Genomic DNA, 17767 nt, shown 5'->3' with positions numbered 1-17767 from the left:
GATCTGATAAATAGTCAAGGGTAACACACAAAACAATCAGCAAACTCTCTTAAGACCATAAAGATTACTACTGGCCCATGTGGCACCGAGTGTAAATAAATAAGGACAATAGGAGTTGAAATATGCAAAGGTCACTGTTAGCTGGAATGTTTATGTCAAGTTCATGAAGGAGGTGAAGGAGGAACTTGTTCTCTGTATGCAGGATATACAGTTTGAATGGGTGAAGGGTGAAATATTCTAGAAAGGAGTGGTAACATGAACAAAAGTTACGTAGATATGAGATTGTCCTGAATGTGGGCAGCTGGAAAATTAGGGCTAAGTAATGACGGAGATACGTACATATGTGTATGTACGTGTATTATTTATAACATATGCATGCATATCCCTAGTTTCTGATGGCACATGAAACTAGCTTGTATACATACACATATACTTACTCACACATGTATACATACACGTATGCACATACTCACAGATACCCACACATTTTCCATATTCGTGTATATGAAATTAGTCCCCCTATGTTTTATGTTATCTAGAGAATAAAGTGCTGTTCTTCCTTGCTGACTTGTATGATGAGAGGAATTCATGCGGAGATGAATTTTCAGGAGTGGTGTAGTGCTTTGTTTTTGCTGATATTAACATGTTCTGGTACGAAATGAAGAAGGGAAAATTAGACATGGTCTGTGCGCTTGTGGAGTCTGTGCTTCGCTCACAGCCTTTCCTCCTTCCTGCAGGCCGGGGGTTGAAGTCTCACGCCTACATTCACAGTGTGCAGTTTAGTCACCATGTCTTCCTCAACCTCCACACCCTCAAGTTTTACTGCCTCCCTGACAACTATGAGATCATCGATTCCTCCCTAGAGGATATCACGGTGCGTGTCCAGGAGGGTTGGTTTGGAACTAGTTCTCTTGGGAGCTACCCCAGGGCTCCTGGGATCTTCCCCACTCAAGGTCAGGAGAGAGTCTCAGGCCTTTGGACTTGGAGAATCTCCTTTCTCTTTGGGAGGAACCAGGGAAACTGAAGAAAGAGGTCACGTGTGCTCAGTCGCCTAGTTGTATCCGACTCTCTGGGACCCCCCGGACTGTAGCCCACCAGGCTCCTCTGTCCATGGGGTTATCCAGGCAGGAATACTGGAGTGGGTTGCCATTTCCTTCTCCAGGTGATCTTCCTGACCCAGGGCTCAATCCTACTTCTGCATTAGTAGGCAGATTCTTGACTACTGAGCTGCCTGGGAAGCCCCACAATTTGTAGTCATGGCCCATGGTCTGCAGCTTAGCTATTGTTTCTGTTTTTAGTTAGGACTGAAGAAATAGGGCGCCTTTGTAATTGGGGTGAAAGCATTTTTATGAAATAAATTACCCTTCCACACTTTGGTGTGGTGATGTGAATTGAGCCTGGTGTAGCCAGGTATACGACAGAGATTTATACCAGCTCACAGCTCCTTTTTGGACTTCCCAGGTGGCCCTAGTGGTAAAGAACCTGCCTGCCTATGCAGAAGACTAAGAGACACGGGTTTGATCCCTGGGTGGGGAAGATCCCTGGGTGGGGTTGTTATTCCATGCATAGCAACCCATTCCAGTATTCTTGCCTGGAGAATCCCCATGAACAGAGGAGCCTGGTGGGCTATAGTTTTGCGACTCTATACTCCATAGAGTCACAAAAAGTTGGACACAACTGAAGTGACTTAGCACGCATGCACGGCTCCTTTTGACATGATGTGGCCAAAACGGCCAGCATGTTCCACCTGCAGGCTCTGATTTGTGCCTTATGCCAGGAGTCCCTGTACTTAAGTGGGGAGCCTGGAAAGTCCTCTTGGGCTTTGATTACTATTGGAACTGTTGATTATTGTTTTCCTTATCAGCAAAGGGCTGCATGTTCAGTAGAGTGGAATGTTCTATTTAAGGAAAGCTTGGTGTTCAGAGTGTTTGAAACACTAACCCCACTTCCATAAGTTTCATAGTCTTGTTAAAATTGAAATTTTAAGTGGTTATGCACAAGGGAGAAACTGAAAGGAATTCAAGCCTTTTTTTTAAAATTCAAGCTTTCAAAGTGAGTCAGTGGTGACTTCCCTGGTGGTCCAGTGGTTAAGACTATGCCTTCCAATGAAGAGGGTGCAGGTTCGATCCCTGGTCTGGGAGCTGGGATCCCACATGCCTTGCAGCCAAAACAGCAAAACATAAAACAGAAACAAAGTGGGTCAGTGGTGCCCTCTGACCAGCCTGTGACCTAATGACCCTCATAGCTCTGGGACTGGGAAGGGTCTGATCCCGCCCCTCTAGTCACAGGGAATCACAGCAGACCTCCACAGAGAGGGGGAACGACATTCTTGCTTATGCAGCAGCCCACATGCTGACCCTGCATAAGCTCCTACCTGGGACTCAGACTCCCACCACTTGCAGACTTGAGTATCCTGCAGTTTCTCACTGTTGTTTGTTATGGGGTTGGCCAGACATGCTCTCTGAGGGAAGGCCTGGGACTCAGTGATTTTGGGTTGTTGATAATCACCTGGCGTGCTGCGATTCATGGGGTTGCAAAGAGTTGGACACGACTGAGCAACTGAACTGAACTGAACTGATAGATGAGCAGTGTGTAGTGGGCCCATTCCACGTCACCTCCGTCCTTAGACCTACTGTTGGGAACCCTTTGGGTGGCTGTTCGTGGCAAAGTATTTTTTGCTTTTGCAAAAATTGCTGTTGCAAGTATGTCTTGTCAGCTCTATAGATATAGTTGTCCTAAAACAACTTGGAATTTTCTTTTGTTTTGCAGTATGTGTTGAAGCCCACTTTCACAAAGCAGCAGATCGCTAACCTGGACAAGCAAGCCAAGTTGTCCCGGGCATATGACGGCACCACTTACCTGCCAGGTATTGTGGGCCTGAATAACATAAAGGCCAATGACTACGCCAACGCCGTCCTTCAGGTAGGGTAGAATGGGAACCGTGTGGGAGGGGGCAACCCAGGAACACTGAAGGTCAGCCAGGAAGTGACTGTTTTCTGGTGGAGTCTAGTGGTCCTCAGATTGTGATTCTTTGCTGGGAACTCTGCTGGCCTATTTGTTCTGCACCAAGCAGAACACTCCTGTGTCTGCTTGAGGGCTGCTGCCAAGTGGTGGGCCTGTTTTAGCCTCTGGAGTGTACAGGGAGTGAGGGGTAGAATCTGCATGTGGCCTGGAGGACCCAAAAAGAGACACGTATGCTAGGTGATACTTTTTTTTCCATGGTGTAGATGTTTACTATGTTGGCTCTGAGGTGTCTCTGTCCTGCCCCTGTGTGTAAACCCTGAAATGGGAAAAGCAGAAAGCCAAAGTTGTCCTGTTTGCAATTAAGTTTTGCTTTAAAAAAAAATTACATGAGTAATAGTGTACATTGTAGAAAACATCGATAAGCGTAAATAAGAAAATTAACAGTAATTCTGCTTCACTCAAAAAAAAAAAATGATTAAACTGTAAACAAATTGCAGAGAGTAGGGAAGAAAGATACAGAAAGTGTAACAGGAGAGCTTTATTCCTTTCCCTAGTGCTCTGCCCTGGGGTAGTTAACAGTACAGAGAGCTCCAGAACTATTCTAAACACACACACACACAGGCATAATGTCATGTGGCAATATTATGGTTTATTTTGTTATTCCTCAATTGATAGATAAAATTTCACTTGTCTCAGGGTTTTTTCTGTTACCAGTGTTGCAGTGTGTATCCATCTTGCACTTTTTGTGACACTCTTATATTTTGTTTTATTTCTTTTTTAGACTTTTCAAATACTTAGATTTTTAATCTAGAAAGTAACATAGTATATGTGTGTATCTTTGTATATATTTTAACTTAAAAGCCTATTGTGAGATCAATAAATATTCTTGTGCAGCATCCTTAATGATTACATGTCATTCTGTTTTGTTGAATTTGATTCGTTCAGCCTTCACTTCTTGTATTAATGTACTGTGAGCCTTGATTCTAGGCTATAGGGGAGTTGTATTATATAAACCCACCAGCCACAGAAAAGTCTGCTCTTTTTTTTTTTTAATTGAAGTATAGCTGACTTGCAATGTTGTGTTAGTTTCTGCTAAACAACAAAGTGAATTAGTTATAGATATTTATTTTCCTCTTCATATTCTTTTCTCTTATGATTTACTACAGGATATTGAATATAGTTCCCTGTACTATACAGTAGGACCTTATTGTTTATTTTATATATAGTAAATTTTATTTGCTAATCCAGAATTTCTAATCTATCCCTTTTGGTAACCATAAATTTATTTTCTGTGTCAGTGAATCTGTTTCATAGATAAATTGTGTTGTGTATTAGATTCCACGTGTAAGTGATATCATATGGTAGTTTTCTCTTTCTGGTCTTAGTGTGATAATCTCTAGGTCCGTCCAGCTGCTGCAGATGGCATTGTTTCATTCTTTTTTTTTTTTTTTACAGCTGAGTAGTATTCTGTGTGCGTCACGTCTTTATTCATCTGTCGATGAACATTCGGGTTGTTCCGTATCTCGGCTATGGTATATAGTGCTTTCATATACACATTTATAGTGTATATTAGGGTGCATGTATGCCCAGGAGTGGAGTTGCTGGATCTTATGGTAACTCTGTTTTTAGATTTTTAAGAAACCTTCATGCCGTTCTCCTTAGTCGCTACACCCGTTTATTGATAATTCCTACTGACAGTGTAGGAGGATTCCCAAAGGGGTGTTGCATTGTCACTGTTAGCATTAAATAGAAGTTCTTCCATTTTGATAGGTATCTCCATTTAACTTACTTTAAAAAAATTCACTTCTAAAGTTGATTCTTATATTTTTTCATGAGTTGTGGGCCTTATGTGCTCATTTTTCTATTAGTGTTACACTATATTGAGTTTTAAAAGTATGTGTATATTTATATATATGTGTGTGTGTGTTGCACATATTCTGGTTCTTATTTGGTTGGCCTTTAAAATTTGTGTATGGTGTTTTTGCATAAAGAATTGGGTAAAACATTGCAAAAACATATCTCTGAGTTTTGCTGTCTGCTGTTGGTGTCATGCCTGGTCCCTAGTTGTTTGGTCGCTCAGTTGTGTCCGACTCCTTGTGACCCCATGAATTGCAGCACGCCAGGCTTCCCTGTCCTTCACCATCTCCTGGAGCTTGCTCAAACATGTCCATTGAGTCGGTGATGCCATCCAGTCATCTCGTCCTCTGTTGTCCACTTCTCTTCCTACCTTCTATCTCTCCCAGCATCAGGGTCTTTTCCAGTGAGTTGGCTCTTTGCATCAGGTGGCCAGAGTACTGTAGCTTTAGCTTTAGCATCAGTCCTTCCAATGAATATTCAGGGTTGATTTCCTTTAGGATTGACTGGTTGGATTTCCTTTCAGTCACTCTCAGAAGTCTTCTCCAGTACTGCAGTTTGAAAGCATCAGTTCTTCGGCGCTCAGCCTCCTTTATGGTCCAACTCGCACATCCATACATGACTGCTGGAAAAAAATATCATAGCTATGACTATACAGACCTTTGTCAGCAAAGTTATGTCTCTGCTTTTTAATATGCTGTCTAGGTCTGTCATAGCTTTTCTTCCAAGGTGCAAGTGTCTTTTAATTTCATGGCTGTAGTCACCGTCTGCAGTGATTTTGGAGCCCAGGAAAATAAAGTCATGCACTGTTTCCAGTGTTTCCTCATCTATATGCCACAAAGTATTTGGACCAGATTCCATGATCTTAGTATTTGAATGTTTCTGGTCCCTGGAAAGGTTGAATTCTTAGATGGAGAGAGATTTTGCTGACTTTTCCTCTTCTTTTCCTCTTTGTGAAGACTGTTCGAGGACAGATAGGGTTTTGAATATAGTCAGGGAAGTTGTGACTTTGTGATGGGTTTTAGCCCCCATAGGAAGTTCTTTTTATTTATACATGTAAGTAGATGAACAAATCCTCTGTGATGTTTCCACTAAAATGTTATTGAATGGACCAAGTACTCCACAGAGGCTGATGAATTTCTCTCTGAGGACACCTACTATTTGTATTGTCACTGAAGCTAGGGAGCAACCTCTGTCCACAGTGGAGCACGGATAACAGAGCTAGGATAAACTTTATCCACACGCTTTTCCTTTTGAGAGTAACTTGCAGCAGGAAGGGCTTCCCTTGTGGCTCAGCTGGTAAAGAACCCGCCTGCAATGCAGGAGACCTGGGTTCGATCCCTGGGTTGGGAAGATCCCCTGGAGAAGGGAAAGGATACCCATTCCAGTATTCTGGCCTGGAGAATTCCATGGACTACAGTCCATGGGGGTTGCAAGGAGTTGGACACGACTGAGCAACTTTTACTTTCAGTTTCTCAGCAGGAAATCCTTGTTTCTTTAGCTGAGCTAAACTTGTAGGCTTTCAGGCTGTTGCTTCAGTCATGTCCAGCTCTTTGCTACCACATGGACTGTAGTCCGCCAGGCTCCTCTGTCTATGGGATGCTCCAAGCAAGAATACTGGAGTGGGTTACCATTCCTCCTCCATGGTATCTTCCTGACCCAGGGATTGAACCTGCATCTCCTGCGTTGCAGGCAAATTCTTTGCTACTTGAGCCATCAGAGAAGCCCCAAACTTGTAAAGGCTTTCCTGATCACCTGTATCATTATCCTGAGTTGCCTCCTGAATTATTTTCCCCAGAGATGCCTGGGTTTATATATTTAGCAGCATCTTTCCTTACTCCTTGCTAAAGGAATTACCTTGTCAAAGAAAGTTGTGCACATGGTAAGCACAGCGCTGATGAGGATTCATGACCCTATCAGAAAAGACCTGAGACTGTTATTTATGTAGGATCTGTTCTGTGGTCTCCTTCCCAGTTTCATATATCACATTAATAAGCATGTGTTTCTTCCTGAACTAACATGGTGGGTCTTTATCTTTTTGCTTAATGAGATAAAATTAATTTCTATTCTCTTAAAGTCTTTGACTATTTCCATCATAACAGAGTACATTCATTTATATATACAGTTGTATGGCTTTATTCAGTTCAGTTCAGTTCAGTCTCAGTCGTGTCCGACTCTTTGCGACCCCATGAATCACAGCACGCCAGGCCTCCCTGTCCATCACCAGCTCCCGGAGTTCATTCAGACTCACGTCCATCGAGTCAGTGATGCCATCCAGCCATCTCATCCTCTGTCGTCCCTTTCTCCTCCTGCCCTCAATCCCTCCCAGCGTCAGAGTCTTTTCCAATGAGTCAGCTCTTCACATGAGGTGGCTACCACCCTCTTAATACCACATGTGGGAAAGACACCTTTACTTCTGATTCTTTAAGGTGTAACAGTTTTAAGAAGAGCTTAAGTAGGTGAGCCTAAGTCCCAGGGGTTCCGGCAGAAGGGCTGTGGATTAATCAGAATCGGAATGTTTGATTTCCAGGCTCTGTCTAACGTTCCTCCTCTCCGGAACTACTTCCTGGAAGAAGACAATTATAAGAACATCAAACGTCCTCCTGGGGATATCATGTTCTTGTTGGTCCAGCGTTTCGGAGAGCTGATGAGAAAACTCTGGAACCCTCGCAATTTCAAAGCACATGTCTCTCCCCATGAGATGCTGCAGGCTGTTGTCCTCTGCAGCAAGAAGACTTTTCAGATCACGAAACAGGGTAGGGAAGGAGTAATTCGTGTCTTCTGACTTTTGGGCAATAGCACCAGTTTGGTGAGCACATTTACTGCTACTTTGCAGTGAACTCTGCAGTAGCTGGAGTGAGTGTCCAGTGCATAGCGTGTTCAGGTTCCTCACTCTTCCTTCATCAGCCTGCCCTGCCCAGAGTCCCAGGGGTTGTCAGCTGGATAGGAAGTCTGTCTGATTTGTTGAACTAAACTACGACTTGGGAAAACCAGGAGGCTGGAAAAGGCACCAACCATTATTAAGTGCCTGCCATTTTTGCTTCTCATTTTGTCATGTCGCAGACTGTTCTATTCTGACTAATTTTATCCCTCCAAACCCAGTGATTTATTGCCACATGAGTAGCTCATAGGATGTGATATGATACTGTCTAATTTCCAGGTCAGTTGATTGACCATTCACTCATGGTGCTAGGTTTTAATGCTGCAGGGTTAAAAAATACAGTTTTTTCCTTCCAGGCACTCCTGTTCTAGTGGGGAAGATAGTTCTGTAGAAAGGTGATTACACGTGTTAAGTGCTGTGATAGCGGAAGCACAGCATGCTGTGGGAGGGTGCGTAGAGCAAAGACGCCCATTGAACACATGGGAGGTTCAGAGAGAAGGAAGAGACACCTGGGTTTTAGGTAGTGGGGAGACACGCTGGGGGTGGGCATTCCAGGCAGAGAGGACACTGGACAGGAGCATGGAGGTGCCTGGCACAGAGACTGCTTGTAGCTGGACCTTTGGATCCAACAGTGAGTGCCGAGATGGACCAGGTGGTTGGGTTTATTTTCCACTGCTATAAGGAACTTGGATTACATCCTGATAACAGTGGGGAGTCAGTGAAGGCTCTTAAGTGAAGATATTCTGTCACATGTTTGTTTTAAAACATTCTTGTTGAGGAGTGACTTAGAAATTCAGTAATGGCTATTATTATTATTTTAATATTTTGACTGAGCTGTGTGGCTTTCAGGATTTCAGTTACCTGACCAGGGTTGGAACCCGGTCCATGCAGTGAACATGCCAATTCCTAACCACTGGCCCCCAGGGAACTCCCAGTAATGATTTTTGATGGGTGGTGAGACTCAGGGTTGGAATAGAGCTGATAAGTGAAGGTTCTGGTTGAGCCAGATTGTCTAGGGGGTGAGTAAGGTCAGAAGACTAAGATCTTGGCCTTGAGGAGTGTCAGTGTGTAGTGGCCAGATAGAGGAGGTTGCCCACAGGATGGGATGACCGTAGAGGAAGGAGGAAAACTGAGAATGTGGAGTCATATCGAGCAGCGTGTGGTTTGGACTTTCATTCAGTCTGATGTCCCACCTCTCCTTTTCCAGGGGATGGAGTTGATTTTCTGTCCTGGTTTTTGAATGCTCTACACTCAGCTCTGGGGGGCACAAAGAAGAAAAAAAAGAGTAAGTCGTGTTATTTTGTTATTTTTGAAGGCGAGCACTTTTTTGTTTGCTTCCTTTTGGAAACACTTTGCCACTTTTCATCCTTTCTTCTTACCTGTGTATTTTTTGTGTTAGGGTATCTTGTTCCTGAATAGTTTCCTTTCCATTTTTCTTTATTAGAGCATGCTTGTATATAATGGCATTTTTAATAAGTAGAAATGGATATGATTGTGCTCTAGAAATCCTGACCTAGTTTCAAACTGAGGGGCTGGGCAATGTGTTGTAGACATGCTGGTGGGCTCGTGGTGCCAGAGTGAAGACTTAGTGGATAGTCCTCAGGCCTGGCTGCTTCTTTGGAATAACAGACTAAAAGCTAGTTTCTTGCCTTGAGCCTATATTTGGAGAGATAGGCTTGCCTTCCTATAGAGGCTCAGACCTTGAGTCCCTATGTTCTTAGCATCCAGGTTGGCTTAGCAGTAGTTGGACATTTTTCATGAATGCCTTAAATAACATAGAGACTGATGAACCAGGTAAGTTGTTTTGGAGACCTAATGCAGTTTTCTTCTCTCTGTGTTCTGATGGTGTTGGTTTCTTGATGTGGGATTGTGGCCTGGTGCTCTTTTTACCAGGTGGCCCTGCCCCCTCTTTAGGTGTCTTCAGCCAGTCTGTCCCATCCATCTTGGGGAGAAGAAAGACATAGAATAATTGTTAAAAAAATATTTATGTATTTGTCTGCACTAGGTCTCAGTTGTGTGTGGCATACAAACTCTTAGTTTTGGTATGTGAGATCTAGTCTCCTGACCCGGGATCGAACCAAGGCCCCTACATTGGGAGCACAGAGTCTTAGAGATCCCCTAGAGTAATTATTTACACAAATAAGTAAAAAGGTATAATTTGGTGGTATATGTCTGTTTTTAAGTGAGAGCTTTGGGTCTTATGCTGGAAGATGCTGATTTATTTCAAAAATGTAGGAGTTAGGACTGAATTTTGGAAATGCTTTCAACACAGAAGTTGCATTTTGATTTGTTTGTACAGCAATTGTAACTGACGTTTTCCAGGGATCCATGAGGATCTTCACTAAAAAACTGCCTCATCCTGATCTGGTGAGTGTCTTGGACTGGTTTATATTGCCCGAGAGGATTCATAGTTGACAAAAAGATGCTTAGATAACTGGTACAGCCTTTTGCTCCAGGAAGAGGTTCTGCAAGGCGCCTGCCAAGTGGCATGTCCCTTAGGTTCCTGTGTACCAGTGTGCTAAGTTTGGGAGGTGGTGGTTGATTGTACAGTTGACCTTTGAACAACACAGTTTTGAGCTGCGCTGGTTCACTTATACACAGATTTTCTTCAGTATATAAAAGCACTCTATTTACATTTAGCAGTTGGTTGAGGCTTGATCATCCGTGGAATTTGGTATCCAAGGCAGGTCCTGGAGGCAACCACAGATAAGGAGGGACGACCAATTTCAGTGTTCTGGCCGCTAGGTGGTGCTAGTGTGTTTGTTCCTAAAGCTCAGATAAACTTTCTAGATTTCAAATAGTCTGGTATTTAAATAATATCTCTATGAAATGAAAGACCAGTGTTTGCATTAATCTATAGGGATTCCCAGGTGGCTCCGTGGTAAAGAATCTGCCTGCCAATGCAGGAGACACAGGAGCTGTGGGTTCAGTTCCTGTTTTGGGATGATTCCTAGGAGAAAGAAATGGCAACCCACTCCAGTACACTTGCCTGGAAAAATCCCATGGACACAGGAGCCTGATGGGCTACAGTCCACAGGATCGCAAAGAGTCGGACACGATTGAGTACCCGCGCATGCATACAGGTTGTGCAGGTGCCTATGGAATTGGGTACCCCTCCTGCCTGCAATATTAAATGAAGTAAATATAAGCGTCCCAGAACCCTCGTTTCTTTCCAGCTGTGGTGTTCTATTTTGCTCACACTGCTTCCCTCCTTTTCCTTCTCCCTCACTTCTAGCCAGCGGAAGAGAAAGAGCAGCTGCTGCATAATGACGAGTACCAGGAGACGATGGTGGAGTCCACGTTTATGTACCTGACCCTGGACCTGCCTACCGCCCCCCTGTACAAGGACGAGAAGGAGCAGCTCATTATCCCCCAGGTGCCTCTCTTCAACATCCTGGCCAAGTTCAACGGCATCACTGAGAAGGTAACCCATCTGCACACCTGCCCTGCTCATAGCCCTTTCTCTCTCTTTTTTTGCTGTATCATTTTATGAGGGGGGGAGGTTGTGCTGGGTCTTTGTCGCTGCCTGTGTGCTTTCTCTAGCTGTGGGGAGTGGGGGCTACTGTCTTGTTGTGTTGCGTGGGCTTCTCATTGTGGTGGCTTCTCTTGTGGAGCACAGCCTCTAGGCGTATGGACTTCAGTAGCTATGGCTTGTGGGCTTAGTTGCCCTATGGCATGTGGAATCTTTCCAGATCAGGGATCGAACCCGTGTCCCTTCCATTGCCAGGTGGATTCTTGACCGCCATGAAAGTCCAACCTTTTCACTTTGATGTTTTTCTTTTTAAACTTGAAAATTGCCACTTATGTGTAATGCGTGTATTTTAAAGTGTATGGTATTTATTGAGCCTCCCAGACTTTCTGCTGTTTTACCCTCAACTCAACTTGAATTGAAAGTGTAGTGAAAGTGTTAGTTGTTCACTCATTTCTGACTCTTTGTGCCCCCATAGACTGAGGCCCACCAGGCTCCTCAGTCCATGGGATTTCCCAGGCGAAAATGCTGGACTGGGTTGCCATTTCCCTCTCCAAGGGATCTTCCTAACCCAGGGATCAATCCCAGGTCTCCTGCACTGCAGGTTGATTCTTTACCTGGGGGCTTCCCTGGTGGCTCAGCTGGTAAAGAATCCACTTGCCAAAGCAAGAGATGCAAGAGATGTGAGTTTGATCCTGGGGTTGGGAAGATCCCCTGGAGAAGGAAATGGCAACTCACTTTGGTATTCTTTCCTGGAAAATTCTATGGATAGAGGAGCTTGGCAGACTACAGTCCATGGGGTCATGAAGAGTCAGACATGATTGAGCTACTAACACTTTCACACTTCAACTTGAATTAAAGTGCCTCTGGGTAGTATGGAGAAAGGAGAGGGTATTTAGGAGAGTAGAAACTCACAAAAGTATGAAAAACTCCCATCTTTTAAAAAATATAATGTAGATATTAAAGCAGAAGAAAATCACTAAAATATAAATAAAATGAAAAAATTATTCTTACTATAACATTACCTTTCATCAAGTTGAAAGTTTCTTTTTATCTGCAGAGTTAACTGTTTCTTGGTTTAATTCCTCTCTTCATCCTAGATAAATTTAATCCTTTTTCATTCTTTTAAACTTAAAAAAAGTATTTTTTTAACCTCAATGCCTCATTCTGAACCTTTTTCCCTCTCTTTTTTAGACTCATTTCATTTGGGGGAGGCGAAAGACCTTAGGGCTTATCTAGATCTGTTTATTTTATTTGGCTTTATTTTATACTGATTTTATGTGACAGAGCTGGGGATCTAAAGTCAGATTTTTTCTCTGACTTTTTCAACTATACCGCATGGTCCCTATTATTACTGTTTGTTCAAATATAAGTAATGTTGAGATTCCTGTGGACCCTCAGTATTGGTTTACATTTATTGTTATGATAGTATTACTTAAATCAGTGTAAACATCAATGTTAGTATACACTTTTCATACCTATAGCTTTTAAGGAAAGTACTAAATTATGACTAACTTTTATGTAAACAAAACTTTGAAATCAATAAAACTGGTTAATAGCACTGTTGTAATGTGAGTTTAGCTAAAACCTTGCTGTACTGATGTCCAGTGTGAAATTCCTCCCCTCCCTCCACCCCGTGCTCCCAGTGTTCCCTTGTAAATTTCAGAGAAACCTTTTCATGTTAGGTTGTGATGGTATTTAAGTGTTAAATCTGTCCTTCACTACTCTGAGATAATTAAAAATAGTGCCTCATGATGCCAGCTTGTTCATAGACACAGATGTGAGCAGTGAAATCTCTTGGCGTTTACTTGATTAGGAACTTTTCTTTTCTTTTCTTTTTTTTTTTTTTGCGTTTAGCACAATATTTTATTTCAACCACGCAGAAATGAGTTACTTCCTATCACCAAAAAGACATTTATTTCCTTAGGTTATACCCACAGATGATGAGAAATTTACCAGAGGGAAGGTGTGGCTCTGGTGTGTGTACTAGAGATGGAAGGTTTTATTTCTCCAGTGCTCTCAGATGGTTCATCATGTGGCGGGGAACTTAGTTGTTTAAAAAGGAGCAGTTTTATTGAGATATAATACACAGTAGCATACAGTTAACCTATTCAAAGTTTACAGTGCCAGGTTTTTTTGTTTGTTTTTTTGCTTTACTATATTCACAGATATGGGCTACCACGGATCTGGTCAACTTTAGAATACTTTCATCATTGATGTTTTTAAAAATCACCCTTTACTTATCATTTTAACCCCTTTGTGTCCCCCTGCCCTAGACAGCAACTAGTTAGTTTTGAATGACACTTGATGCTTGCAAATTTTGAAACAAACTTTGAGATCACGGTCAGTCTACAAGTTTTTGTTATGGACATGTTTTCATTTCTCTTGGCTGGATATCAGGGAGTGGAATTGCTGGGTGGTAGCTCTTACATTTAGCCATTTGAAGAACTGTTTTCCAAAGTGACCGCACTGTTATATTCCCACCACTAGTGTACGAGTGTTCCAGTTTCTCTGCATCTTCACCAACGTTTGTTATTGTTTATCTTCGGGTTTTAGGCATCCTAGTAGGTGTGAAATGGTATCTCATTATGGTTTTAATTTGTATCTCCCTGGTGACTAATTTCATGTGCTTATTTGTATATCATCTTTGGAGAAATGTTTGTTTAGATCCTTTGTGCATTTAAAAAATTAGTTTATCTTTTTATTATTGAGTTGTAAGATTTCTGTATATAGTCTCAATACCAGTCACTCATCAAATTGTATGATTTGCGAATATTTTTTTCCCATTCTGTAGGTTGCATTTTTACCCTCTTGGTAGTATCATTTGCGGCATAAAGGTTTTAACTTTGATGAAATTGCTTAGTTTTTCTTTTATAGTGTGGGCTTTTGCTGTCATATGTAAGAATCCATTCTTAAATCCCAGGTCATGAAAGTTTACTTCTGTGTTTTCTTCTAAGACTTTCATAGTTTTCGCTCTTACATTTCAGGCCTTTGCTGTTGTTGTTGTTTAGTCCCTAAGTCACGTCCAGCTCTTCTGTGACTCCATGGACTATAACCCATCAGGCTCCTCTGTCCATGGGATTTTTCTAGGCAAGAATACTGGAGTGGGTTGCCATTTCCTTCTCCAGGGGATCTTCCCAACCCAGGGATCAAACCGGAGTCTCCTGCATTGGCAGGTGGATTCTTCACCATCTGAGCCACCAAGGAAGTTCCATTGATCGGGGGATTTTTGCAGAAACTAACTATTGTGGTCAGTAAGTTTATTTTGATTAACCTGAAATTAATTCTGTTATTTCACTAACACTTTGTGAGTTATTACATTCAATAGTTACACCTGACACACCTGTAGAATCTTCTAATTGAATTGAAATGTTGTCTTCAGTTCACTTTTCTGTAAGAGCAAAGGAACCCTCTCCAGCACCATGAGTTTCATTTACACTTTCTGTATCAGAATCATTGACTAAGTTTTTTTGTCGTTTTGTTGATCTAATATTCACATCATCTGAATCAGAACTATATTCCAAAGAACTGTCATCTTCTAAGACACTAGTGTATATATCCCTCAGGTAGTCAGAGAAAATATCTTCATAAAATTCACTGAAAAATTCTTCACTCAAAATTTCATGATGCATCATTTTTGAAAATTTTTCATTGGAATGAATATCTAACAGAGCAAAATATAAATAATAATGACAATCATAAATTGTATAATGAACCCTTCATCAATTTTAAGCTCTAACAACTTCACATAGTGGTATTTATTGTATCACTCTCTAGAAAAATACTGATATGGCTCGTGGGCTCAATAGTGTATTAAGTTAAATTTTAGTATATGGTGTAAAGTACAAAGTCTAGTTTTATTCTTTTGCATATGACTGTCTAGTTGTCTTAGCACTGTTTGTTGACAAGACAGTTCTTTTCCCGTTGAATGGTCTTGGCATCCTTGTTGAAAAATAATTTGACTATAGACACATGGGTTTATTTTTGGACTCTCAATTCTGTTCCATTGATGTATGTGTCTAGAGCACAGTCTTGATTATTACTACTTTGTAGTTAGTTCTGAAATTATAAACTGAATTTTCCAACTTTATTCTTCTAGAAGATTGTTCTGGTTATTTTGGGTTCTTTGCAATTTCTCAAATTTGAGGATCAGCTTGTGGATTTTTACAAAGAAGCCAGCTGATATTCTGACAGGGATTGTGTTGAATCTGTAGATTAGTTTGGGAGTTATTGACAACTTAATAATAGCAGTCTTCTGATTCATAAACATGGGTTATTTTTCCATTTATTTATCTTCTTTAATTTCCTTCAGTAGTGTTGTATAGTTTTTGGAGTATAAGTTTGAACTATTTTAATATAAATTTTTATTATTTTAATTTTTGGCCGCACTGGGTCTTCGTTGTGGTGCGCAGGCTTCTCAATGCAGTGGCTTCTCTAATTGCAGAGTGCAGGCTCGTGGGCTCGTGGGCTCAGTAGTTTTGGCTCATGGGCTTAGTTGTGATCTTGTGGAATCTTCCTGGACCAGAGATTGAACCCATGACCCCTGCATTGGCAGGTGAATTTTCAATCACTAGACCACCAGGGAAGCCCCCGCAGTTGATTTTTGTATATTGATTTTTGTAGCCTGCGACCTTGCCAAACTTTTAAAGTGGATTTCTTAAGATTTTCCATATGCAAGATCATATCATCTGCAGACAGAGATAGTCTTACTTCTTCCTTTCTAATCTGGATGCTTCATATTTATTTAAGTGTTACTGTCTGGTTGCACTGGCTGGAATCTCTAGTACAGGGTTAAATAGAAGTGGAAAATGCAGATATCCTATCTTGTACCTGATCTTGAGGGATAGCATCCAGGCTTTTACCAGTAAGTTTGATGTTAGCTGTGGATAACATCACATGTCTGTTTTTCATAGATACCCTTTATCAGGTTGAGGAAGTTCCCTTCTGTCTCTATTAGTGTTTTTCTCATGATAAGGTGTTGGATTTTGTCAAATGCTTTTTTGTATCTACAGAGATGATTGTGTGTTTCAGTTATTGCTATTTGTTATCTTATTTAGCTATTTATTGCCTTATGTTCTTATTATATGATATGGTACATTATATTAATTTACTTTTGGATGTTAAGCCACCTTTGTATTCCTGGATAAGTCATACTTAGTCGTGTATAATTGGTGTATAATTCTTTCTTGTTGTTTATGTTGGAATTGGTTTACTAGTATTTTGTTGAGGAATTTTGCATCCATATTCATAGAAATACTGATCTGTAGTTGTGCCTAGTTTTGGTATCAGGGTAATGCTGGCCTCATGAAAGGAGTTGGAAAGTATTCCCTCATATTTTGGAAAAGGGTTTGAAAAATTGGTGTAATTTCTTTAAATGTTTGGTAGAAAATACCAGTGAAAAAATTTGGGCCTGGACTTTTCTTCGTGGGTAGGTTTTAATGACTAATTCAATTTCTTTACTTGTTGTAGGTTTATTCAGATTGTTTCTTTTTAAGTTTTGGTAGTTTGAGTCTTTCTAGGAATTTATCCATTTCATCTAACTTATCTCCTGTTTTGGCATACAGTTGTTTATAGTGTTCCTTTATAATCATTTTTATTTCTGTAAAGGTCCTAGTAATGTTCCCTTTTTCATTTTTGATTCTAGTAATTTGAATTTTTTTTTTCTTGTTCAACTAACTAAAGGTTTGTCTTTTCAAAGAAACAGGTTTTGTTGATTTTTCTGAAATGTTGTTTTTCTATTCTGTGTTTTTTTAACTTGTGGTCTGATATATTTTTTTTCTTTTTTCTGCTTGCTTTAGGTTTAGTTTGCTTTTTCCCCAATGTTTTAAGATGAAAGGTTATTGATTTGAGATCTTATTTTTCAATTTAGGTATTTATAACTAAATTTACCTCTTGACCACTGCTTTAGCTACATCCCATAAGTTTTTATATGTTGTGTCTTCATTTTTATTCATCTTGAATTCTTTCCTAATTTTCCTTTTTATTTCTTTTTTATTTAACCGATAACTCATTAAGGAATGTATTGTTTAATTTCCATATATTTGTGAATTTTGCAAGTTTCTTTCTGTTGCTGATTTCTGTTAATAATTTCATCCCATTGTGGGCAGAGAACATACTTTGTATTGTTTCTATATTTTATGTTTGTTGGTTTGTTTATGTTTGTTGTTGGGCTGGCATATGGTCTTTGGTGGAGACCATTCCATGTGCCCTTGAGAAGAGTGTCCATTAAGCTGATGGTGGTGCAACTTTAGGCCTAATTATAATGCTGCTCAGGTCTTCTGTTTCTTCTGCCTGGTTGTCTGTCCACTGTTGAAAGTGAGATATTCAAGTCCTGAGTGAGACCTCAGTTAAGTGTTGCTCAACAGACTATACTTGACCTACGAGTCTTGGGGCCTTGGAGGAGGAAGGAACATGGAATGTCAGTTGACAGCTCTTCTGGAAAACCCTCTCTGTTAAAGTGCTCCTTGTTGGTCACAGGTGCCTGTTCCATGGTGCATGTGTCTGATGGCCAAATGGTCAGGACATTCTTCTTTATTTTGAATTAAGTAAAACTCTTATATATTTTTTCAGGGGCTTCCCAGGTGGCTCAGTGGTAAAGA

At 40.9% G+C, this 17767-nt stretch overlaps 1 protein-coding gene across 1 annotated transcript in view; it reads left to right on the top strand.

Annotated features, from left to right (window-relative positions):
• The window catches only part of USP39 (ubiquitin specific peptidase 39), a 37017-nt gene that overhangs the window by 8434 nt on the left and 10816 nt on the right, over nt 1–17767 (top strand). Inside the window, exons 4-9 of the mRNA XM_018055373.1 lie at nt 738–874; nt 2770–2922; nt 7349–7574; nt 8907–8984; nt 9999–10066; nt 10935–11123. Of these exons, the coding sequence (XP_017910862.1) occupies nt 738–874; nt 2770–2922; nt 7349–7574; nt 8907–8984; nt 9999–10066; nt 10935–11123 (851 nt within the window). The remainder of the gene's footprint in view (nt 1–737; nt 875–2769; nt 2923–7348; nt 7575–8906; nt 8985–9998; nt 10067–10934; nt 11124–17767) is intronic.

The sequence above is a fragment of the Capra hircus genome, chromosome 11 (assembly GCF_001704415.2).
Source record: "Capra hircus breed San Clemente chromosome 11, ASM170441v1, whole genome shotgun sequence".
Taxonomy (NCBI): domain Eukaryota; kingdom Metazoa; phylum Chordata; class Mammalia; order Artiodactyla; family Bovidae; genus Capra; species Capra hircus.
The sequence above is the reverse complement of the archived record's forward strand: the minus strand, read 5'-3'. Positions and strand labels throughout refer to the sequence as shown.